Source organism: Triturus cristatus, chromosome 5_1 (assembly GCF_964204655.1).
Source record: "Triturus cristatus chromosome 5_1, aTriCri1.1, whole genome shotgun sequence".
Lineage (NCBI taxonomy): Eukaryota > Metazoa > Chordata > Amphibia > Caudata > Salamandridae > Triturus > Triturus cristatus.
In genome coordinates this window covers 138,701,129-138,728,070 of record NC_140587.1, presented here as the reverse complement: position 1 = coordinate 138,728,070, position 26,942 = coordinate 138,701,129, and the positions used below count along the sequence as shown (strand labels likewise).

Below are 26,942 nucleotides of genomic sequence, written 5' to 3'. Positions count from 1 at the left end.
CCTTTTATTTAGTTAGGGGATGGGGACTGCAGTATTTGAACCCTAAAATCAGCCAACGTTTTTTGCACCGATACAACATTTAAAAGTTATTCCAGGAAAAGTGTATGTGAATTCTTAATAAGGCTTCAATAAAAAGTTGTTGGCATGTTTTATAGTGCTTCACTTTCCTGGAACAGTTTTAATCCCAAGTTTGTGATTAGTTGAAGTGGTTGCGAGGCTATAATGTTTTACTTTTGAAAGCATCAAACATATATCATGATGGTAAACTTTTATTAAGCGTTTACTTAAGAATCGGAACCATACATAGCTGTGCAAAAATATGCGAGGCATACACTGTGATCCTGAAACAAAATAATATAAACAATTATTCTACCTGTAAAAAGTGTTTTCTTTAGTTGTTCACAGATTTGTGGTGCACTTATAGGGGATTATACACTTTAGGCTTTCAATACTCCTTTCTTGTTCCTATTTTCCATATAGCACCGTGACATTCTTTTGAGTAGCCGTGTACTTAACAAATCCCTTCATTCATTCATTCATTATTTGTACCTGAAGTGTCCACGGACTATCGACTTACTATTGTCGGGCTACCTCAAGACTAGGTTTGGCTAGCTAAATACAAATAAGCTAGTGACGAGGCGCAGAGGAGGCAGCTGTAGAGGATGTAGGAATGAGTCTGGACACGGAGAACACCATTTATCAGGAAGAATGCGTAACCCGAATGTGAATATATATCTTTAGTGTTTTCAGTGGATTTCTGGCTTTTTTTTTATATGTAAGCTAAGAACATATTACCATACGTAACTATAACTTCACTTTAACATTTGTTTTTCAGTGAATTTTTGTGTTTTTTTAAAATCACATTCTAAGGATAGCATACGCCCAAGTTCCTCGGGCAACTTGCTGCGCACGACCTTCGGCTATGCACAGCGGCGAGTTGGCTGCCAGACCACGCCATTTGGCCAACCCCCCTGGAGATTGCCAACCCCACACTGCACAACGTTGACCTGACCACCAGCCACGTCCTGCACCCAACCCACCCCTTGAGCACCAAACCCTCCTGCCCGTTCCCAACCTCCCCTGCTGCAAAGGGCCAAGGGGCCTCCAGCTAACCCCTTTGCCCAACCCCAGCTGTGCAGGGCTTAAACCTCTGCTGGGAGCAGTATGTCCAAACACATAGTAAAAAGAGATGGTGCTCGGCTCTCTTCTTTAAATATACCTATTGGAAAAACAGATCGAATTACTCAGTCCACTACTGTGACACGAGAAGTCTGTTTTAGGCTTAATTTCTATTTCATGAACAAGGTAAAAATGATTAAGGACAGTCCGGGTTAGTGCAGCGACATCTCTAGGAACAGCAGAAACCTCGCGGCACATCTCTTGCCCTTTCATTATTTCATGGGTAAGATGAAGTTTAACTACTAGCTCGGATGGTTAAACGTCATCTGGTTCTCCACTTGAACAGGCACAAAGAGACCCTAGTAGGATCTGTTGAATAAATCCATACACCAAGGGACAGTACCACCCTCCTAAAAAAAAAAAAAAAATGTCATGGTTGACTATGTTAGAGGGCACTGGTCTTCTAGGCGGATGTATGACGTTACAACGCATGCTGTTACAATGCATGCTGTTACAACGAAAGTTTTACAACGCGAGTGCATTGACAACGCAGGACATTACAACGCAAGTCTTTACATCGACTTGCACTAGATGGCGTGCTAACATTAAAAAAGTGTAATTTACTATTCCAACTCCAGTCCACGTAACAGTAGGGAAGGTGTTGGGATAGTAAACTACACTATTTTTAATGTTAGCACGCCATCTAGTGCAAGTCGATGTAAAGACTTGTGTTGTAATGTCCTGCGTTGTCAATGCACTCGCGTTGTAACAGTTTCGTTGTAATGGTAGTGCGTTGTAAAAGTTGCGTTGTAAAGGTTGTTCCCCCTTCTAGGCGTCACCTAGAATTGGATTAATTTCAGAGCAAACCCGGTCAGTCTACTTAACTCAATTTTCACAGGAAGCCCTTCTGGTTACTTGTTGGGGTTACCCAGGTTCCTTCCTATCCCTCATCTATTGAACCTGTACATTATACCAATGATCAAAGACCTATCTGACAGGAGATGGAGGCTTCACAACTATGCCGACGACTCCCAACCATTGCTTTGTTTAGACAGTAATTGGTCTACACAGACTGGATTTCAGAGCATCATGTTATTCATTAAGAATTGGATAAATTTAATCCACCTGAAATTAAACTTTGACAAAACAGAGCTAGTCATCCTAAATAACAATGTGAGTTTTGGCAATCAGCTATAGTGGCCCCTGAGATGGGTCCAGCACCAGAGCCCTTAACATCTGCCGAGAGTCCTGGAGTCATCATAGACATTAACTTCTCTACTCAAGCTCAGCTTGATCGGTTGTGTCCAAACGGATCTTCCTGCTGAAGCTAGTAAGCATCGCTATTACCCTTGGGAAAATGATAACTCTAGCTAATGCATTGTCCAGACTGCATTACGGCTGCCACACAAGGTCAGCCACGGATAACAAGAGGTACGGATGGAAGGGACATGTTTAATCTTTAAGTTGTCCAGATTGACGCATGCAACCCCGGTGCTGAAAGAACTGCATTGGATACCGATAAAACAGCGAGTCCAGTTTAAAATCTTGTATCTCCTAAGTGTCAAGAAACATCTGGGTAAACATGCGCCTATATCAAATGTCTTTTACAAAACATTTTAAAGCTTGAGGCACACCGCTTTTTATTAAAATGTATACTGATTCGCTTTTTTAGCTAAATGTTTTAAAAATATTGAGAAATATACTAAGAAGTATTAATCTCTAACAAAAATAAAGAAGACACATGTTACTTACATGTAACCACTGGATTTCAACTTGCTGTATTGTAGCATCACACGTTGTACGCTGTCCTGGCATTAAAGGCCTAATTACAAGTTTGGCGATCCCCAGACAGCCAGACCTGTGGAGACGCGGCAGTGGCAGTCCAACCACTGTCGCACCAGGGGTCCCACCGCTTTATTACAACTTGGGCGGTCAGATCGTATTGGAACCTCTGGCTCCACTAGGAAACCGCCATTCCCTGGTGGTGGCGCAGCAGTCAGGGGCAATGTAAAAGTCAGGTGGTGCTGTGCAGCACCACCATGCATATTACAAGTTCAGGACCGCCAGCGGTTTCATGCAGGTGTTTCCTCCATGAAAAGGCTGGAGGTGCTGAAACAAAGGGTGCCCTAGAGGGCCCTCTGTGCCCTCTCAGCCTAGGGATACATTCAGGGGGCACCAGATGTGCCTCCTTATGCGCATGCACCCAGGTTCCAGCACAACATGGACTTTCAAGTCCATACTGTGCAGGAATGTCGCGTGGCGTTCCCATTGTGGTGCCTCTTTCAAAGGCATCACCGCCTTTGAAAGACGCACTGCAGCAGGACCACCACGCCGCTCGCCCACCAGACCACAAAATTGGTCGTAATCTGGCGGGTGGGTGGCAGCGGCCTGCGGTAGCGGTTGGCCGCACCACAGGTCAGCCAAAAGTCATAATAAGGCCCTTAGTCTAATATTACAAATTATTTTTCTTTGGAAATGCTTATGGCTTTGCTTTCAGTCATTCGTAACCATGTTCCCTGAAAACCACATTGGAAAGGATCTTTTTCTCAGTGAAGTTCTTTGTCATAGGCAATGCGAATACATGTCTAGGAGGTACATCAGGGGGATCCCAAATTTAATTAGGGGGTGCAGGAAGAAGGACGAGAGTATGGTCTGGGGGTTGATGAAGGGCTATCTTGACCGCTGCTGTCCACCCAAGAAAAAACAATAAAGACATCTTGTCTACACATATTAGTTATTCTAAAATGTTAGCGGTACATATTCAAATACGATTACAGCGCACTGGGCTAGTATTACTGGCAAAAACATGGAAGGGTTTAAAGAACACTTTATGGTTTGTTTGGGAGTTCTCTCCTAAGCGATATTTGGGAAACAAAAGGCCAAATGGTTCTTTTTAAGGTCCATTGGACCAACAACGCTGGTAAAACTCAAGGATTTAAATAGCTTTCCATACATGCAAGAGATGTGAGGCCCAGAAGCGCTTCAAAAAAGTTATATTTTACACTGTAATTAACATCACTCAAGAGAAGAATGGCCCAACTTAAATTTTCCTATAGCCTTTTCGTGAAGACTTCGTGCCCCGATGACGCGGAATGGGCTTGAGAAATTTAAGTTGTGATCGGAGGGAGGGATGGGGCCTACCAGGAACTTCAAGCGACTCAAACACACACACACACACACCAAACCCAGACAAGGGAGTTCAAAATTCAGCAGCCGGTGGTCCTATTATTTGAGTAACCAACAATTGAGAAAACACGTAGGTCACTGATAAAGCTGCTCTATTTCAAGACAAAAACATGTTTCATTTCATATCAGATGATAAGTGTTGGAGATGCAGTAAGAAGGCCAATACTCAAGACTGCAGAACATGTATACATTGTTTAAAAATAGGTCTGTGTACATTTACTGTTATCCCAAAAAGGTGGATTAATTCATGAGCAGGGACGGCAAAACAGATAGATGTCGCATGATAGGGTGAATCCAGCAATATATAAACCAGGCAGAGTTTGTCTTAAATATTTCATGGGTGAGTGTGGGGATTTAGGTATGAGGATAGCAGTCTGGTTGTGAATAAATGGTTAATCAATGGATAGAATTCGGAGATGGAGAAAGATGCGACTGAACAGAAGGTACAAAAGATGGACATCAAAGCAGGGAGCTGGATGGTGGTGTGGACAGATGAGGGCACAGACGGAAAGATGAGGAGACAGCTGTAACAACAAATGGACTGATGGACCTAGGGATAGACATACCAAGAAATGTCTAACAATGGATGAATAGATGGACAGAGGGATAAACATACCAAGAAACATCTATAACAATGGGTGGACAGAGGGCTAAACATACCAAGAAACATCTATAACAATGGGTGGACAGAGGGCTAAACATACCAAGAAACATCTAACAATGAATGGACAGATGGATAGACAGATAGCCATACCAAGAAACACCTGTAACAAAGGATGGACAAAGGGGCAGACATACCAAGACACATCTGTACTAATGGAAGGACAGATGGATAGATAAACCAAGAAATATCTGCAACAATGGATGGACAGAGATCTATATGCCAAGAAACATCTGTAAAAATGTATGGACAGAAGGATAGGCATACCAAGAAACATCTGTAACAATGGACGGACAGAGGGATACATAGACCAAGAAACATCTGTAACAATGGACGGGCAGATCTTGCTGCTTAGGCACATTCACTGGTGGGTGGGACAAATGATAAACAGATGAATGGATAAACAGGCAGATCAGTGACAGGTGTAAAAACATAGGAAAAAGTAACGAAGATGAATGCGTACACGTCGACAGCGGAAGGACAGGTAAATCAAAAAGTAACTTCACATAGAAGGGTGGATGAAGGAATGAATAGGCAGACAAGTGTACACATGGAAATGGTTGGGTGAAAGGTCGGATAATGTGAGGACAGATTGTTTGATGGCTAGCCACTGAGTAGACAGACAGATGAATGAACAGAAATGAGTAGATGTATGAAATAATGGATGAATAGATGCACATACGAAGATAACAGATGGGCAGGCAGATACATTAAAGGACGGTCACATGAGTGGATAGGTGCACAGATGAAGGATGGATGGGTCCGCAGGGGCCTGAATAAATGAGGGAAAATCAGACTGACAGGACAGATGTGAATAGACAGAAGGACACACAGTTAAGATAAAGTGACCACTGGACCCTTGAATGACCTCAATACAGTTCTCACAAGTGTGAGAAAGATGGAAAGGCTTGGCTAAGCAGCAAGAATCACTTACACATGCACATATCTGGCCTACACTGGAACTCTAGTGGCAGGGTCCTTAGGAGTCAACCCTATCATAATCTGTAACAGAACATCTGGCTGAAAACTAGCGTCACAGGCAAGTAACTTTTCCAGGCTATGATCACTGTTCAACAGGTGAGTGTTCTAGTTTGTCCTTAAAGTGCCTATATGCATGGTTAATTCACATCTGCACAAGGTAAGAAAGGCAGTCACAGTTTCATGCTTCAGGGAAAATAAGTGTAGTGATTCCAAGTCCAGGTGATGTTACCAGCCCCTTGGCAAGTACAGAAGGTCTCCTCTCATATGCTGTATGACACACAAGAGCGAACCGTTCGGTAATAGCTCATCTGTTGTTTTTTTGTGGCCTGTAGTTCTAATAGCCTCATACTACTGACTGTCACACAGAGGGAATGACGAAAGAGTTGAGTGATCACTTTTTTGGCAATAGATAGCCAGGTCTGGGTTGTCACAGCAATTTACACAATGATTTACAGGAATAGAAGACCTGAACTCAAGGCAGCACAATTAGTAATAAAAAGCACGGCTCAGCTTCTTCTCCTTCGGCAATGATTAGTTTGACCATGTTGGCTCAGTGTCACGCTTGGGCTGATGCAAGCAAGTTTATTTCACTCTCTTGGCTCGACTGCATTTTTTCAAGCGCCTTCTCAGTTGATTTAATTACTCAGAAATTAAAAAACTTTTTTTGGACCATTAAAAAGGGTCAACGAAACCAAGACCCAAAACATTCCTTCTGTCTTCCTTTGTGTGGACAGAACCATCCATCTTATCCGATTCCTCATGAAGTCTTGCTTCCCAGCAACTTCCCCTCCCTTGTTTGCCATGGCAAAAGGCTTTCAGCAAAATAGGCAAGTAAGAATAAGCAAGACGAGAGGCTGATGTCAGGGTTCACGCCACGCCCCTTGCCTGTCCAATGTGGGCGGGACATGCAGCCCCCGCCAGCTCCGCCCTGTGGCATCATGACCTTTGCTGGAGATCACGGTGGCCGAAGAGTTCACTGCATCACCTCGCAGGGGGGCAGATTGTGTTTGTGGAAGGCCTCTTCTAGGAAACTGGTGAGTTTCTGGCAATCATCCTAGCACAAGAAGCAATAAAAGAGTTACTTAAATGGAGGATTCAACAGGCGGTACTGAGCAGAGAAGAGAAGCAGGTAACATGAACATGCAATCAGATGGAGGAGCAGCACTGAAGAGAAAATTTGAACCAGGATGGGTTAAGAAAAATGACAATGGGGAGGATCAGAGAAAATAACATGCAGGGGCGGCTCCTCCGTAATGGCGGAGGGGCATTGCCCCACTGCTCAGAGTCCATCACAGAAAAATAAAATATTAAAACAAGATTTTATTATTTTGTGAGGGGCTCTGACTGACCGTGCGTGCATGCATGCATGTGGGGCGGAAGCCATAGCAGGCAGAAGTGGGCACTTAGAAGTGCACATGTAAGTTTGGCCGGCCGTCTCAGGCTGGCCCAACAGACATGCGCACTTTTATCTCTCCAACCCAGCTGTGTTAACAGCCGGATTAGAAAAAAGCCGCAGGCTCCCAGGCAGTGTCTGAGCGGCAGAGCAGGCCACTCAGACCAATCCAGGTGCTGCTCTCATAGTATGAGAGCAGCACCTGGATTGGATGGGCAGCCTGTTCCTTCCCAGAGACTGCCAGGAGTGACGCACCAAGGCAGCCATATGTTCTGGCAGCGAGAAGTACGTTTTGTTTTAGATTTTATTTTTGCTCTCAATACCCAGCAACCTGTTCCCTCCCCATCCTTACCCGCCCCTCCTCCCCAACCTTCGTTGGGCGGCGGCCGCCACTGATGAGATGGATTGCAAGCATCAAAAGGAGTAGGGAATGGGATTGGAGGGGTAGTTTATGGGTAAGCAAATTAAGGGAGAGAGAAGGAGAGACTAGGTGCAGAGGGTAAAGGAAGCAGAGAATGCCATAAACAGGCAAAAGGAGCCAATTGAAATAGGAGGACTGGCAGAGATGGGGAATGAAAACCTGGAGAAACAAAGAATAGTGTTACAGTCCAGTAACTTTTCCTTCTCCAGTTTATGACCACTGTTAGTACAGAGGTTCTGGCCCTCAAAGTGCCGATAAGCATGGTAAATATGAGGGGATGGAAGGACAAAGGATAAGCAAGAAGACACGGAGGTAAAGACAAGAGATGCGGATGAGATGTGCAGTAAAGAAGGAAGAATAGTTGACAAAGTTGAGACCTGCAGAAGAGAAAAACTGTTACTGGAGATCCTGATACAAAGTGTAGATATAAAGGGGTGAGAAGAAAACAGAGACAGATGATCTGTAGTGCGCAATCTGTAAACTCTAGATATGAGCAGTACAAACATACAAAACAACAACACAGCACAATACAAGTGAACCAGAGGGATCTCGAAATCTTTTTGAAGGAAACCAGCGCAAGGGCTTTGACCTCCAGGGGAAGAACGTCCGAGAGCTTAGATAGAGAGAAGCCACGGAGTACCAGAACTTGCATACGGTGGGGTGTGAGACTGGGGAAATCTAGGAGGAGGAAGATGGCAGATCTTTCCAATCTTTTATTCCTGAAGATAAGAGTTAGAGAAGCTCTGCATGAATAAATGAGACAACGGATTTAACACTCCTCCGCCAGCTAGGCGAGAATTGAATGGACTTTGGAAATGATAACATAAGCTTGAGTGTCATGATGCATGCTACACTAATCACACACATATAAAATGTAGGGTCTAACTAACCAGTTAAGAGAGTGGAGTTCAATACAGATCTAGGAGAAATGGTTCCATGCCAGATTTATAGGATATCCACCTGAGATACATTAGCATATAACAACCCAGGATGGAAATAATTTACATATTAAGTCGGTACCCTGGGGTACGGACACAATGCGGGCATCATGGATCTGACCAGGAGGTAGGCGATGTCTATGACTGGCCAGCCAAGTAGGTTTCGGGGCAAGCAGTGTGGCCAATGGAGAAGGACGGGGAGCCAGTAGGGGAGGTGAACAAACTTGGGAAACAAGCCGCTGGAAGTCAGTGGGCAAGAGAGTGACCAGGAACAGAAGTGGAAGGGAAGCGGGACGGAAAAAGCAACAGGACACAGGAGTGGACAGGATAGGGGGAAGGAGGGAGTGTTCATCCGTTTGCTCCGCTGTAAGGAAGGCTCACAAGGGTCTCCCTGGTCCAATGGGAAAGAGGTGTGAAACAGTTTGCGAGATATCAAAATGGACTGGATTCTTACAACAAGACAAATAACACTCAAACCTTTAGAAAGGACGAACGTAACTTTTTTAAACAAGCTTGCCACTGAATCTCTGGCAGCATTTTGTCCCTCTAGGGTATAGGGCTGGGATTCTGGTGCAATGAAATAATCCGCCTTTATAACATCCCCTTCAGACAAACCAGTGGATGCAGTCACACCCCGGAAGAAGATGCATGCAGGGCAAGAAAGACATTAGGCAACAGCATGGCAATGTTCTTCTAACAGAGTAATCTGGGATAGTGTTAAATCGATAAAACTGTAAAATTGATGTATTCACATTTTGAAAAGCAGTCAACAAGTAGTTTAGAGAACTGAGTTAACGGAGTATGATTGTAGGAGGTACAGAAGACAGACAATGTAGAGGAAAAGAGGAAGAAGTAATGCCAGATGGGACAGTCCGATGATGAGGCATGCCACCACTTGGTGGGTGAGGGTTTATGCTTTAATATGTCAACACTTGTGAGGACCAGGGGGGGCACTGATACCTAATATAGTTTACCAGGACCTCGTTTTTCAGAATGGTACACTTTTGTAATTTTTGGGAGAGTGTGTAACAGACCATAACTTCTTTTAGTCCTCCATTGTTTGATATGGGGTTAGGGAGTTGAGACAATAGAGGTCCCAATGAAATAAACACAAAAGAGGATTAACCAATGATGCAAAGAGAATAAAGTGCTAAGCAAGTTGAGACAATGCTGGAGCCAATGGAGTAAAGACAAGAGAGGAGAGCCAATGAAGCAACGAGAATAAGGTGCTTAGAGAGTTGAGACAATGCCGGAGCCAATGGAGTAGAGAGAAGAGAGGATGACCAATGAATTAAAGTCAAGAAGGTGCTTAGGGAGTTGTGCCAATGGAGACAAGACAAGAGAGGATGAGCCAATTGAGTCAAGACAAGAGAGGATGAACCAATGAAGTAAAGACAAGAAGGTACTTCAGGAGTTCAGACAACAGACGAGCCAATGGAGAAGAGACAGGAGAGGAGCTAAACGAGATGAGTCAAAGGCACATGGGAAGAGAGGTCATGCAGGTTGCTTTACAGCTTAGTCTACACACCCACCTCGTGAATGAAACCGTAGTGAACCAGCTCTGAAGCAATGTCCCTGGAACTGTCTGCTACAGAAAGAAAACATATTATTACATTGAGCAACAGCCAAATAAACTAACCAACATTCTTACCAGGAGGCCAGAAGAATCTCTCAGCCTTCTGTGCTCCCCCACCTTCCTCATCCTGTTAGCATTTGAAAATGGCATTATACATTGACAAACCGCCGTTCCATCGTCAAGTGCATGCATGTGACAGGTAAAATGCATGCTTGGAAGCATCGCTTCCCTATTGCATACCCTTTAACCGTCAATGGCGAGATTTGCCACATGGTGTCAAGTGATGTTGTCAAGACTGGACTCTATGTCATTGACTAAAATGGGCCATCCCATGAATGATGTCTCAACACCCAAGCAGACGTCAAACAATGCCACATTCTACAATGCCTATTGTTGGCTGTTAGTGATGCAGAGGTAGGTACAGACAACTGTATTTTTTCTCTACTCTGGGTTCCCCCTTTCACCATAATGCCTCATGGGACAGTACCAGGAAATGTCAGATGCCCCCAGCAAGGACGTGGCCATAGAATAGGAGCAGTCACTGCTCTGTTCACTCTGTGATATTTGTGAGACTACATTAAACCCCCAAAAAGGTGCTAATCTTTTATAATGAATGGAGAAAAATAATTCCATAACCAGTATACCATGCAGCACCCAGTGTGAGGGACAATGGCCTGTAACAATGCAATTCTTCTGCATTTAGCATCATCGGGGACTAGCATCCAACCATTCTTCGTGACTTCACGCGCGGCTATAACAAAACTGTGCTACCTTTTCCCCCTTACTATCAACCCACGTTAGGTGTAGTCACACCTTTTGGGAAAGAGGCATTGTATGCATATGGATAATGTGATATTGTCACATCTAAAAAGCCTTGTACTATCTCTAATTAGTTACCTGGGTGAGGGTACTACAGAAAGACTGCTGGTCTTTTGTTAACAGAATCTGACATCGGTCATATCTAATCCTGCTGCCTGTCTCGGAGACAAACAGCTGAAGCACCCATCCATGAGCGGTTGTCTAAAAACCCATTTATTTTCTCAATATAATGCAGCCTTGCTGTCTGAGAGGCTTGGAATGAAAACAAATATAGAAACAGTGTGATCAATGTGGACCCGTCAACCAAGCATATGAATAAATCCTGGGTGGACTTGGAAAACAAATTACCCTTAATGAATAGTACAAAGTCTTGTCATTCTGAAAGACATCAATCTGGCTAACTACTGTGAAAGTTTAACTACAAATAAAAATATCTTTTCATACCTACTTGTAAGTTAAAAGAAAGCATTTATGAACAGTGCTCACAGTACAAACGTTGTCCAAGATATGGAAGATTTCTCACTGGAGGGTGCCATTTGTTGAGTCCATGTGGGCTGCAAATTTGTAGTGAGGGTAAGACTAGGCGAGTTATAGAGAGTAGAAACTGCAGACTCTATTAAAGTTCTCGGGACAGAGCTGACAAAGTTCCATATGGAAAAGACTCCCTATCTAAAAGCATTACGTAGAATTGGAAAACCTGTGGACGAGCATGTTCTGGAGAAAATCAGTTGTACAGACTGTGGTGCCTGAGCTGCGAGACTTCTGGAGTTAGACTGCAGATTTCAAGGATCTCTGTTGTCTCTGGACAATGCATATTGCCTGCATAGGAACTTGTTTGCCAAATATTTCTAGCCCAAGTTTGATGCATCACAAGTTCCATGTTCCAGCATGATGGAATGTGGGAATCCCCAAAAAGAGGAGTAGGTGATTACGGGTCACTGAAAAAGCTTCGGCTATGGAGGCATGGGTTGGCTGCCTCTCCGTGGAGCGGAGGCATTTTTATCTGTGACAAACACCAGTGAGAGCACATGCCTTCTATTACTTGTGGGCTGAGACCGTAGTCACATTTGCCTTTCCTTAACCTGCTAACGGCAAGGGTGTTCACTGTTCGCTGCCCTGGTGCTGGATCCATGGCGATTGTGTAGGGTATCCGCATGGCAGAAATGTACATGTAGAGACAGGTAACAGAAGTCATGTGCAGAGTCAATGCTCATCCTTAAAACTGTCATGGTACTGGCGTAAGTGGATTAATGTTGGAAAGCCGGGACAGGACAAACATTTCGCTTTCTGGTGGAAGAGTGGTTGGCTGTTAAAAAGATGTTGTTTGAGTGTTGAATTTCACAAGGACTTGGCCTCCAAAGGAATCTTGGACCCTGTCCAGCAGAACAAGGTAGCTTGAGCTGTTCTACTGCGAAACATTTCTTAAAGGAATTTCTATTTATTGTTGCTTCAAATACGTACAACTCTACAGAACATGACCTTTCTGCACGGCTATCCCTCTTGCTTGTAATACTTGCCATTTTTTAAAGCTTGCAGCACAACCAGAGTCTCCTCCTGTTAACCTTGCTTGCCTGCCTATTATTTCTCTCTGGTAATACCATCAATTCTCGAAAACATAATCTAAACTGGTCTCTCGTTTACAGTGATACGGGAAAGGACTCATTATCAACCTACTACCAATGCTTCCCCGAGGCGGAGCAGTCAAATAGAAATTTCTTCCCCTACGTCTTGCTCTCTTTGAAATGAGCCTTTCCTCCAAAATTCTGACATTAGAAATAACATATAGGTTATCCTTTAACAAAAATTACTTTTCCAGAGAAGGATAATCTCCTTCAGTATCGGGAAAGGAGGAAATTTCGGGATTTGATTAAGAAAGTTCAGACTAGAGTTAGAAAATAAGCAATATTCTTTATTATTTAGAGAACTGGAAATGTGTGCATTTGCTTGCATTCTTCCACCACTGTCTGTTGGCAGATGCGACACGTAAATCTAATGTGCTACATGTGAGTGTATATTTATCGGCAGTAAACAGAATAGACCTCTTTAGGCTTCTCCTCCTTTGGAACCCTGTCCATCCCTTTAAGTTCATGAGTGCAGTGTTTCTTCCTTGCTGCAGGTTTCCTTTGGCCTGATTGTTGGATAGAAAGTCATGCTGTATTATGTTTGGTGCCCATTTGTCAGAGGTGAATGACCTTCCTTCCTGGAGAAACCCTTCGATTCTGCCCCCTACTAGTGGGGGGGTTGGGGTGGTGGTGGTGGTGGCATGTGTGTGTGTGTGTGGGCGGGGTGAGGAGAGGAGGGGGAGAGGAGAGGGGGGGGGGGGTCTCAGCTGGCAAGGCACTTTCTTGCTGGGTAAAACCCCCAGGGGGTGTGAACTCTCCCCCTGGCTCTTCCGCGAAAGGGCTGTCAAGGTGTTGTGGGGTATTGCTACTGTGGTGGAGTACTGTTGTGGATGTTGGTCTGTGATCCAAAGGCAGCTTTGACCTGGACGGGCTGCGGCCCTCCTCTTATGAGTACCTTTCTTAGTGTTGCTTGTCCTGGTCTTATTGTCCTTCTACATTCTCTGCAGTGACTCGTCCACTGCATTCCCAAAAATGTTTTTGCCTGTGAAAGCCATATTTATTATAGCCACAGACAGTACCTGCATAAAACCTGAAACCCTCCGATGGTCTTCCTAGGGAGGTGCCCGAGCACCTATGCCTGCTGGCTGCATCGACTACATCCAGTGCAGATTTAAGGTATGCGTCTGAGGTTGTCTTTCCCTTGTGGATCACTGGCTTTGCCCTCTTATTCTCCTCTGATGGATGTACCATCAACTCCTCCATCTCCTTTCATTGTTGGTGTCCGTCTCAGTTTACCAGTGCGCTGGAGTCAGCTCTACACAACCGTGTGGCAGCTGACCTCTGCATCCTGTGTCCCACCATCTCCATCCTCTTGATCTTCTTGGTTAGCGGGGGCCCGAGGCAGCAGGCACATTGGCTCTTCATCTGTAGGGACAATGACAGGGTTCGCTGCTGTGCTGCCTTTAACGTAGATGGGGTGCTGAGAAGAATGTCTGTACTTCTTGTCAACCCTGGCCGTCAATGCTTTGGCTGCAGCGGATTCCTTGAAGGCCTCTTGCCCTATTCCAGGATGTTGTGGAGCATTGGAAGGACTGGTTTATACCTCTGCAATGAGAGCAAAGCCTTGAGGAGGAAGCAGGGGTTGGTTTGTTTGTCTTCTACGAGGACTTCATAGGTGTTTTCTGCCCTCTAAACCAGAGCTTTGTACACCACAATGTCGTGGGGGAGGTCTTGAGGGGTATGTGCCAACTCTTTCTTCACTGGAGTCAGTGTCCAGACCCCGCAACCTCTCCTCTGATGGCTTGATTCTTGGAATAATTCCAGCTCACAGTGACATACTCCTTCCTCTTCCTTGAAGATTTCCTCTACCTCCTCTTCTTGGGGCTCCAGCATCACACGGGGCTCCATCATCACACGGGGCTCCAGCATCACACGGGGCTCCAGCATCACACGGGGCTCCAGCATCACACGGGGCTCCAGCATCACACGGGGCTCTTCACAGGCCTCCTCTCCCTCAGGCTTAAAGGCAATTTGGAATCCCTTGAGGGAGTTGTCAAACACCTTCTTCGTCCTCATTAGTGCCTTCATCTCGGCCTCAAGTCTATTTTTTGTTGCAATGGCAAGAGGCCTCCCTTTCTCTTTGAGGCTTCCCTTTTACACATCAAAGCCTCTTTTTCTTTGGGCTTTCGCTCTCATCCGCGTTCCTGGTCCCCTTTCGGAGTCTAGGATTTACCTGTGGATTTACCTCCAACAGTGTCTTTCGACTTTTACTGTAGAGGCTCCTTTTGGTTCGGCTTCCCTGCGATTACTGGCTGCTTCGGCATCAGCATAGTCTGCAATGACTTTGAGTCCGGTGGTCCCAGCTCAGCCCTGCTGCCCTCTTGAGGTGTTGCCTGATGCTTCCACAAGTCTATCTTTTTGTGCTTTCTCCCTTTTGACTTAAACAACCTCCTCGGCATCAGATCACTCCCTTTGTGCCACTTCTGTTACTTCTCAGTTCTGTTTGATGCTTGACATCGCTAGGTCTTTTACAGAGGCTTGCTTGTTCTGCAACTGTGTCATGGCATAATGTGCCCAACTCTGCTTCTCCTTTGTTTTCTGGGTTTTCAGCAGTAACTCGGCACAAGTGTTGTACCCCTCCAAGGTGTGACCTTTCGGTAGGATAAAGTTACATGCCTTGTGGCTGCACTTGTGGGCGGCCTTGTAGGCAGACTCTTATCGGGCTATCCTTCATCCTCAGTGTACATTCTCTGACCCACGTGGTTGAAGTGCTCAAGTCAAGGGAAGCCTCCGAAATCCTTGGTCCTTTCCTTTTTCCTCAAAGCCCATTGACACTTCTGCCATTTCTTTGTGTGTTCCATTTTTTCCTCTGTGATCAACCAATAAAACTCCACTTTGGATCCTTCCCGGCCCCAGGGGGCATGTCTACGTTTCCAAACGCAAAGCCAGAAAAAATAAATCTGAAAATAGTGACCATGCACAGGGACTTCCAGGGTGTAAGTGAGATATCATATCAATGATACCCATAACAACCCAAGCCTCGCCCAAAAAACAGCACAAGGGACTAAAAGAGAGAATGTTATACCCAAACACTATATGGCAGAATAATACACCAAATGTGAATCCAGAAAAGATTTACGCTGCATAAACATTACTCTCCTTGACAGTCTTTTACTTCAGATATCCAGCACCTCAAAAACTGTTTGCTCATCATCCAGACCTGGATGTCCAGCACCTATATGAAGCTCAACCTAACCAAGACATCATTCCTGCTATATGCCAAGAACAACAAACATGAAACAGTACAAACCGGGCTCAGCTTTCACTGAATGGGAAGCCGCTTGAATTTACTCTGGACACCAGCCAAGAAATATCATGGACAGGAGCCAACATTAATGATTGACCACTATTTCTCTACCGACACCTTCGCCTCACTACTCACATGGAGGAAAACTCGACTGGGCACTGAATTCCAAGATGAGGAGTGGGCATACTTTTAGATGACTATAAGAAGGGTCTCTGGGAATCCCGTCTGAAGTATAGTTTCTTCAAGGTTGTCTATCGCTGGTACTGGTCAACGGGGATAATTGCATAAAGCCAAGCTTAGTAACACCTCTGTGTTAGATATGTGGAGAACATGATTAAGACATTGTTCATGTATTATGGGAATGTGACAGGCTCAGTGATTATTGGTGTCCGATATAGGCATACATGAAAAATAAACTCCATACAACAGCTCCGCCACATGCTCATATGGCCTTCTTACACAAAGTCTCAGAACTTCCTACTCTCACAACACATGTTAATGGATAGTTGGCTACAGCACTAGGTGTTGTCAAACTGGGTATATTGTGTCACTAGAAGTCAAGCACAATTCCAACACTCTTAAACTGGCTGGAAAACATGCATGAGACGGCAACATTTGAAGTATTGATCTACAAACTCTGACATTAGCATCCTTTCGTCAGCCATTCAATAAAGATTTGTTTAGCACAGCAGTGTGACCTCTAGAGGTATCTGCATGCTGAGGGTGCCATGTCTCAGTCGAAAAGCCAGGTATTGAGTTGCTTTCTGACGTCCGCTAGAGAGGGTGCTGTTCGGAGGCAGATGGGGAGGTCGTTCCAAGTGTTGGCAGAGATGTAGGAGAAGAAGCGACCCCCTGCAGTGGCTGCGACGGATGCGGTGTCTGTGAGGGCAAGAGAGGAGGAGTGCAGGTATCTTGCAGGCAGATGGAAGTTGAGTCGGTGGTTAATTTAGGACGGTCCTTGATCGTATAGAGCTTTGTAGGCGTGCACGAGGATCATGAACTGGTATCTCTTCTGGATGGGGAGCCAGTGGAGGTTTCTGAGGTGGGGGTGATGTGGGTCCATTTGGGGAGGTCCAGGATGAGTCTGGCTGTGGCGTTCTGTATGTTCTGGAGTTCTCTGAGAAGCTGGGAGGAGATGCAGGCGTAGAGAGCGTTGCTGTAGACAGCTGGTGACGAGGGCCTGCGTGACAGTCTTTCTGTTGTTGATTGGGATACATCTGAAGATTCTGCGGGGCATGCGAAGTGTGTGGAAGCAGGAGGAGACGACTGCGTTGACTTGTTGCTTCATGGTCAGTTGGCTGTCAAGGATGATGCCAAGGGTGTGTGCGGGGTCTGTCGGAGCGGGTATTGGTCCAAGTGTTGCTGGCCACCAGCTTTGGTTACATACAGAGGTGTTCTTCCTGAAGATCAGTATTTTAGTTGGAGTGGAGTTTGAGGCAGTTGTCTCATCCATTTGGCTACTTTGGGCATAGCGTTGCAGTATTAGTTGAGTGTCCTCTACGTTGGAGATTATGTTGAGGCTGTGGGATCTGACAACGTCGGAGGGCGGGGGGGCATTAAGACATTGACGTGACAGCCTTTGTTGGTTTGGGTAATTTTTTTGCTCAGATTTTGGTTCTCCTTTAAGGCTCATTCTTCATTCACGTTAGAAACGTGTTCTAACCTCATGAATAGCTGATTCCGCACTCGGAGTCTTCATGTGTTCACTGATGTGTGGGAATCGCTCACGTTGACATGGAAAGTTGGGCTGCCGCAAATCAGTTTGTTGCATGTTCTTGATAAGGTTGAGTTTCAACAACAATTGTTCATGAAAAAAACTGGGATTTTCTTTCTCGGGTTATTGATGACTTTAGGAGCGGTTTATGGTACTATTCATTGTTCTTCTGAATGAACATACAATAAACAATTGTAATTAAAAGAAACACTGCTCAAGTTTAGGAAAGAGTTGAAGCAGCATCTCTTTGAAGAGCACTACACCACAGTACAATAACCATCCACAATCAAGCTTCCTCTCCTGTTACTTGTTGACTTTATGCTTGTCTCTGACCATGTCCAGTGCTTCACTGCCTTTTGGCTAGAATTACCCTATAGAAATACCATATAATTACATACATACCTATAGTTAGGAAGGACAATAACTCGCTTTGCAAAAATCATCAGAACATTTTTAGACAAATGCAATTGCCTAATCAAATCAATGAAAAGCCTGCTTTTTGCATTCCTGAACACCCAAAGCATCCTAAAAATGAATCGCACAGTAAAAAAAAGAATCAGGTGACCACTTTTAAAGCTTTAAGGAAAACTGCACTCCAAGTAACCTCAAACTGGGAACATCGATAATATTAAGAAAAAAACAAAAAATTGGAAAAACCTTCCTAAGAAGTTGCACTTCTGAAAACGGTTCTAGTGGGCAACTCACAAAACTTCAAAACCTAAATGTTTCACAAATTGATCCATCAGTTAAGAATGACTATCTGAGTTGTCACTGACAGACTACGATAATGAGTCTGAAGCAAAGACATCAACATTGGTGTTGTCCAAATGCCTATCAGGAATCTGTAAAAGTACCACTGACTTGCCAGGAAGAGAAGAAATTAAGCCTCTACCAGAAATGAGATGTCCATCTCCCCTATGTTGACAAAGAAAAACAAAGGGCGGAGCACGCATCACAACCAACAACAAACAAAAACTGTAAACAAGACTGATGCCTTAAGCTCTCCTACTACATGGCTGCTGTCTATGTTTTACTTTTATCTTTTCCATGTGATACACTTACAGCACCAAGAAGCCTTGCCAGGGTTGCACTAAATCAATTCAACTAACAGAAGACAATAAAAAACAAACAGAAGAGACATATCCTCTACCATCCACTCAAGCTCAAAAGAATTAGCAAAAAGAGGACCAACAACCAACCGTGCTGATCAATTGGCGCAAACATGGAGAGGCACAGACATGGGATATCCTCCACCCTGTAGTGACCATCAAAAAACAGAGCAAACATGATGGGGAGCAGACATGAGATATATCCTCAACCCAAACATGACTGTCGAAAATTAAAAGAGTGAAGAGTAGCAAACATGAAATCTCCCCCCAACTAACAGTGAAGTTAAAAAAACTACCAGGTTGGAGAACATGGAACATGTTGGAATGATCATCTACCCACAACAGAGAATAAACACCCAACACAGATGTAGAAAATGAATTATATAGGAAAAGGTGCATACCCACCACCCCACACAAAGATCAAACTCTTAAGTGCACAAAAGAGCCGCCTGGGCAGCACACGTACAGGGTAGAATGTCACAACTTAACTGCCGGTGCAACTTGTCCTCCAGTTTAAGGGATAGACTGAGCTGAAAAGGAAACAAAAAGAAAGAGGTTTTAGAGACAACATAGTTACTGTTTCTGAACTATGATTAACAGAGAGATGAGACATCACTAAAGACACCAGGGATGGGTTAAGTTTGGGAAAATGTTAAGTGGGAAAGTAAACTCTTCCAAATGAATTTGGGGCCAAAGGAGAGATGTGAACCAGGGCTTGAAGAGGTGTGGAGGGAGGAACATCGGAGGAAGTCGAAAGGGTTTGTGGGTGAGAGGCGGAAGCAATTCGCCAGAAGTGTAAAATGGGTTCATCATCTAGAGACCATACCACTCAACCAAAGGGAATGAAAGGAGCTGGGAAATGGTGTTTGTGGTGACAACATTGTTTAGGTGCAGAAGGTCCCTGGGTCTGGCGCCAGGAGGCCACGAATGGTCCAATTCCTGCCCGGGGAGTGTGGCCACTTTGAAAAGGGATTGTTTCTTCCCATGTGATTCCACATCTCCAGTTTGAACCTTAGTACTTTCTATTCTGATTTTGCACCCTTTGCGTTTCACTCTGTAAATCCTCTCCCCTCTGCAAGTCAGCATCTCCAGCAGTCAGTGTCTTCCAACATAGTTTGCCTGCCTCAGTGGCGGGACTGCTGACTGAACAAGGTGCGTTCACATTACCCAGGTCATGGATAATACTCCTTTAAGCTTTTGAGGCACCCACTTCAAGCACCATCAGGGGATATGTACCTATTTCTGTGATCTCTACCCCACTAAAGATCAAATTCTGTTCTTTCCCAGAGCTTGTTCCTATGGATTATTTTAATTTTACTCTTTTTCTTCCTGTATGCTCTTCCGCTGGAACCTCAATGTTACTCTTGAGCCACATTTCTTGTTCTCTTATCACATCTCCACTAATGCTTGTACTCTTTTTTTTTTTTCTTATATCATATCTGAATTTTTGCCCCTCTGTCTTTTCTGTGCTGATGAACTCATCTTCACATTTACCTTTTCTCACACGCAATACTGTTTCACCCATAATCTTGGTCTTGGCCCAGTTCGAATCTATATTTAATTCTTCTACTGGTCTTTTGCATCCACCAGGAAAGCCCCCTCTGTTCTCTAGCAGCCATTTCATTCTCGCCTCTGGTTTTGTTTCCACTGAATTTTTTTCTCCAATTGCATTCATGGTCTAACCCCTCTGTATATTTGATATTTTAATACCGTTTACACCTTCCATCGGAAGCTCCACTCTGCTGTTCACATCCGACTTGCCATGCAGCCTCTCCCTTGTGCACGGTACCATTTTGATCTTACTTTCCGCTAACCACTGAAATTCAGTCTCCGTTTCTATACATTTTGTCTTTACTTTACATCAGATTTGTTCTTTTAACAAACAACTTCTGTCTTCTATATGCAGTCTAAGAATTGTTTGTGATGTTGTTTATTCTTTTATGCAATATCTTGTTCCTTATTAATTAATTTTGTTCAGTTCTTTTGACGAAAGCATTTAATAAACTTAATACAATGAAATTAAAATCCTGCCATTGAAGAACATCAAATCTCTGCATGGTGTTTATCAGGAATAGCGAGGAAAAGGAAGAAATGGCCTTCCTGCTACACGTGGCATTTTTAATAACTTTTTGAAAATGCGGTTTGTTACTATTCAAGTTGTAACTGACAATGCAGTCAAAAACCCTATCCATGTTTAATCTTTTTAATTACAAATTCGGAGACATCTTTCATAGGTTTTAGAAAAATTAAAACCAAATCCAACAAGCATTGCCATAGCCAATAGGTCTCGCCTTTGGGACCTTAAAAGTGTTTTGCCATGCAACAGTTGTTGTTGCACCAAGGACATTGTGCTGCATAACTAAATACTTATAAGGTACCAAAAGCGAGACCTATTGACTATGCCAATGCTTGTGCAGCGCTGACAGAAATGTCTTAAGAGCTCCTTTGTGAAAGTGTTGTATAGAGTGAAATAAAAGGAGCAGATAAACGCGAAGAGGCTTTTACAAACAAAAGGGCGCTTCGCGGCAATGCATTAGAGGACATTAAAATCAACCCCATGCCTCAATATTTCGGTGTAGTCGCTTTGTTTTCACAGTGTGATGGAAGTGGAGCGCCATGTTGGTGTCCTAGAATCAATTAGAGAAGGAAAATAATATGATGCGCACGCGAACACGAGCAGAACTATAATCTCTATAAAAAATGAACTGCAACGACGCACACTGAATTTATGCGTCTGTATTTAATATAAAATTTGCATGAATCTACTAAGCCGTCAGCTCCATCTTTAACTGTGCATGGACCATGGTTGGTGTTCATTGGTTGACATTCGAAACGCGCCCGATACAGCCTGTCTCAGTAATCGATAGGATCCGTGCATTGAGATACAAGGGCGGGATTATGCTGCAAAGCTTTATGAAGTCTGGGCCGCACAGACCATAATAAAGGTGCCCAGACGGCATGGGACGGACAGACACCCACCAGCAGAAAATAAAAGCAAAGCGGATCCTTATTTTAAACTGGAACCAGGGGTTATCGTCTGGCTCGCAGCCAAACCTGCTTCTGCGAACAACCTGGTATTCATGCGCAGCTGTTCTCATAGTTACCGATAAATGTTGTGACATTTATTGCCCTGTCCACTGGGCTGGCTATTTTCCAGCCTTTGAGCGGCCGCTGGCAACAATAGGCAGCCATTCGCTTCGGAAGTGACTTTAGACCACCATTAACATCTATTTTTGTGAAAAGTGGAAGCCAGTGGGTGGCACGCGCTGCAACTTTCAAACGTTGACATTTCGAGATCTATTCTGAGTTCTCTCGAGTAGACTACTGTAAATGTTTCTATGACTCACGAAACGCTCACCAAGAGAGAAAAAAAACAAGCATTTGCAATGCAATAGGTCTCGCATTTACGCGAGTTGGAGCTATTGGCATTGTAAATGACAATGCGTTTTATTTAGGTTTCAAAAACCAAAACATAAATAAAAGGCATTGTCATTTACGTCAATAGCTCAAACTCACGTAAATGCGAGACCTATTGCATTGCAAATGCTTGTTTTTTTTTGCATCTTTTATATCGCGCGAACTCGACCCGAAGGTATTGGAGCGCTGTACATGAGCACCGTATTTACATACATATTCAGGCACGGGGAGATTAAGTGATTTGCCCAGAATCAGAGGATGTGGACGCGACCTCGAGGCTCGAACTCTGGTTTCCTGCACCAAAGTCGGCAGCGCAGCCGACGGACCACATCCCCTCCCTGGCACATATGTCCTTTGCTGGATTTTGGAGAAGGTGGGGGCAGGGCAGAACCATTCATTGGGGACAAAGTAATTTACTTCAGGGGCAAATAAGGTACAGTTATACTCAGGGTCGAACTATCAATAGTACAGCGCAGGGATGTATTTTCTATTGGTGCAAATGCACCAGGCCCAGCGGTCTAAGTACTTCACTGAGCCCTGATAAATGCTGTATTTCACGGTTCACAGAGTGACTATGGGGCCCTTTCCTTCCTTACATTAGGGCACATGACACAGTGGCTACCGACTGGCATAGCCGTGTTAGAATCACAAAGATCCAGTGGTGTGAAGGGCCCGCTTCACCCAAATTATATATATTTTAAACCGGGGGATGGTGGACTTTGTTAATTTCCTGTGTTAGGACATATTGCACCTCTAGGCCAGAAGCTGGCTTTACCCATTCCATTAGAATCAAACCCGTGCACTGCTGCCAAGCGTCTTTCTCCTATCATGTTTGACATCATTAGTAAGTCAGTCATCAACACATTGCTTTCTGGGACGTGTAGTTCCACTTAGTTCGAAATGGTGACTGAAAAATCATAGCATGTTAAGTACTGCCGGCTAAAACAAATTTTTTAAAAAAAAGAATGGCTGATGATGTCCATTTTACATTGCTGCGTGGCCCTAAATACCGCCACACAACTTAATGCTGCGGCAGCAGTGATGCCACTGTAAGAAAGCGCGTCCTGTGTGCTCAGGGGTAAAATAAAGCGCGACCGGACGGAGCCCAGCCTGGCCCTTCAATGCAGCAAACACAGGATCAATTCGCCTCGAGAGCGGCAGCCCGAGCTCTCCAATCAGGCATGTGATGACAAGAGCAGCCCAGTGCAGAGATTGGAGAATGCAAGAGTCACATTTTTTCAATATCCCCTTCATCTTTTTTTTTATCTCCACCCCTCCGTCACTTGTCAGTGCTGCCCGACCGCAATCAATCAGTTATTTGTCAGCCCCTTCAAATACAATAAAGAAATCCGAGGTCTATACCTACGCAACTCTTGATACAATTCAAGAAAGTTGCCACTTAGCAATTGCTCCAGGAGATAAAAATAAGTAAGCATACAAAATATCAAGTGCAAAAGGTAAAGAACAAAAAAGATGAGAGAAAGAACTTGATAAGGATAATCAGCATCCCATCATTAAACTCTCCAAGTGCCCAGTGTCATCATCTGGGGTACCAAACAACTCTTCTCAACAACCTCTTATGACATAGAGGAGATATGAACGAGTTGAGTCCTCTTATCAAGTATGAATCAAAGAAAAGAGGAAAAAACTGCTAAGGTGCAGTGCAAATTTCTGGGAAAGAATTTTTTAGTGTTTTTTTAAAATAGAATAAGCCAAAGACAAACAACAAGTATATATTTCTTGCTTGTGTCTAGTCAATCGCATTCCTGTCTAAAAGCTGTGTATGAAAAAAATGAAAAAGAAGGAACAGTTGAAAGTAGTTACTGATCCTATTTGCTGGTCGACATGTTTCAGCCTTCGGGAAGACTATCCCTGGCTTTCTTCAGGACCTCATAACCAAAGCTTCTAGTAGTAGGCTTCGCAAGAAATAATGGGTTGGTACTATACGCTCATAGCTGTATTCAATTCCTCACTGTAAATTTTGATGTATTTTGACATCAAAACATTTTGAGGAAAAGACCTCACCTCGCTTGGCACCAGCTCAAGTCAAGAGAAAGGCCCCGCTCTGTCCGTCGGTACCTCCGACAGGGACTCGTGCTGGGATGGAGGTCAGCCCCTGTCAATCCGCCCTTGATTCATGTCAGCTTTTGTTGCTGATTACAAGCCTGGTGTGACTCGAAGGAAGAGAGAGCGGTGGAGGGGAGAGCGCCGAGAAGTCTCCTTTCAAGAGAGCCTTTCAATTTAAGGAAATAAATCGTTCTCAGAGTAAACATCAATTTGTATGCACACAAAAGGCGGACCTACTTCATTTAGCTCCGGCGACCCGGACAACCCCGCGCTGCACTCCCTCCCGGTGCACAATTTTAATCAAGAGGGGGCACTCCTTTTATTTAGGAGGATAACAAGTCCATATTTGTTAGGTGTTTACAATATTTCTCGCGGTCTTGATGAAACGCTCTCTTTGGACTCTTGTGTGCGCGTGTGCGTTGTTTCTCCTTCATCTCGCGGCCGTCAGTCAGCGTTGGCGTGGGAGGACTGTTTAAAAACAGATGAAAATTGACAACACGGAGCGGTGCTCGAATGCCAATACTGACAGGATGAACAAATGACTGCCCGGGATCAAAGGCATTCATTACGGCCCCCGAGTATTTCTGCACAATTACAGCCTTCTCACTTCGGCTATTATATTGATTGCCGATGCCTCGTGCAGTTTTATCACCAGCAAACAACTTATTTGTTGTCAGTGACTGTGTACGCAACTCCTAGCCCCGGCTGATTTGGGGAGGGGTAAATATTTTCCGCAACAATATTTTCTGTACCATTGCCTGAATTGTTTTTAGGGACCGGCTTTTCCACCAAAGCGAAAACATACGGGGCAGAGGCCAGGAGGCAAATGTTTGTTATGCGACAACTTTCCCTTCTTCTCTTTGCGCAAACAAATAAAGCCGTCGTGCCTTGGTGAATTTGTTTACAAACCAGCTCATGTTGTGTGTGTCTTATGGGTTCCGTATGATTAAAATGTATATATTTTCTGCCTGAACACACATAACAGTGCCTTAACGGGTCTGTAAGCACCGTGTCTTTCGGTTGCATACAGTCAACAAGGTTCAACACAAATAGGAGATTATGACATGACTCTGTTTTAGAAATCACGTTTTCTTTTTCCTGGCGGCCTGAGGTCACAGCAGAGCACTGGGAGGAGTCTGGGCTGAGGCAGCGGCTCGGCTCAGCTGGAGCCGCCGCGCTGCGACAAGAATCGGCTTCCCGCGATGAGGCAGGGTGGGAGTTCTGTGTGTGCTCTGCCAGCCCCGTAAATCCTTGTGAAACTGAGAAAGTCACCCTACGTTTACAAGGCGAAGCCGAGAAGCCCCCACATATGAACGCGGTAAGGAGGAGGGGGAGAGAACCGCAGGAAGAGTGTTGTGACCTGGAGGTGAGTTCTGATTTGAGAGCAACCACTGTGTAGTGAAAGGAAAACAAGCCGACGGAGCATGGCAGTGCGCGCTTGGGGGCGGGGGAGCGCATTCCAGGCGGGGGAGCGGACCCTTTGAAGTGCTCCCAAAAGGCGGATTGCATGGCGGCACGATGCGCGTGATTGTGCGCGTGCTAGCAATGCAATCCGCTTTTTGGGAGCACTTTTCAAACCCGCTTTCTATAGTCTCGCTTTGCGATCGCTTACGCGATAGCAAGGTCGAGACCTAAAAAGGTGCTCCAAGGGATGAGGAGTTGTGTAGCACCAGCCAAGAGTGGACCGGCCGTATGAGGCACAGGGAAAATCCCCAGTAGGATGAGGAACAAGTATTGTGGCACCGACGCTTTACTTTAAATGTTAAAAGTAAAGCGCGGGTGCCGCGATTATATCAAAAGTAAAGAAATAGAAAAAAACATCTATTTCTTTACTTTTGCTATAATCGCGGCACCCGCGCTTTACTTATAACATTAAAAGTAAAGCGTAGCTGCCACGATTATACCAAAAGTAAAGAAATAGAAAAAAACATCTATTTCTTTACTTTTGCTATAATCGCGGCACCCGCGCTTTACTTTTAATGTTAAAAGTAAAGCGCGGGTACCGAGATTATACCAAAAGTCAGATAGAGATTGAGCGGGCGGTGGGTGGAAAGTAAGGGCTGGGAGAGCAGGCAGAGATAGGCGAAGACTGCGCTACATGAAGTAAGCTCAGCCAAGGGCGGGGGAGGGCAGAAGAGGCAACGAGCGATAACATGAAAGGGTGCCCGGAGAGAGGCGCTTAATTACCCATGACAACAAAGGAAAGGCAGGAAAGGCAGATGGCCGCGCGTGCACGCGCACGTGCACTCAAGCTTGTAGCCAGCCAGCAAATGCCTGGGTAGCACTTTTGAGATCCCCTTTACTAAAAGTCGAGCAACAGCGCATGCGCTGTTCTACGCTCGACCTAAAAAGCAAAGCCAATAGCTTCCAAAGGCGACACGAATGGCATTGCCACTTTGCCAACGTGTGTTGCTATATCAGTGACAGTTTGCATTCCATCACTTTTTAAATGTTATAACTTTTGAGGCAGCAGAGAAGAGATTGGGAAGTTAGTGTTCGTTGTACATTAAAATTCCCCGGTAGTCGCATACAGAAATCTCTCCTTCAGAAAAGGCACTATAATTAACCCCCTTTATGACCCTCTTTACAAGTTTGCTGAATGTTTGTGCAGGGATACTGGGTGACAAAAACCACAGATTCCTGCAGGTATCTGGTAATGGAGATGTCTTCCT

The 26,942-nt window shown here is 44.6% G+C and overlaps 1 protein-coding gene across 2 annotated transcripts in view; it reads right to left on the bottom strand.

Annotated features, from left to right (window-relative positions):
• Positions 1-4,380: 4,380 nt before the first annotated feature.
• NRBP2 (nuclear receptor binding protein 2) overlaps positions 4,381-26,942 on the bottom strand; it is a 345,299-nt gene continuing 322,737 nt past the window's right edge. The window contains exons 16-18 of one of the 2 annotated variants that reach the window (XM_085604600.1): positions 19,253-19,316; positions 10,232-10,287; positions 4,381-7,001 (exon numbers count right to left, since the gene is read on the bottom strand). In XM_085604600.1, the coding sequence (XP_085460726.1) occupies positions 6,921-7,001; positions 10,232-10,287; positions 19,253-19,316 (201 nt within the window). In that variant the 3' untranslated portion in view covers positions 4,381-6,920. The remainder of the gene's footprint in view (positions 7,002-10,231; positions 10,288-19,252; positions 19,317-26,942) is intronic. The other variant, XM_085604601.1, reaches the window with a different exon arrangement.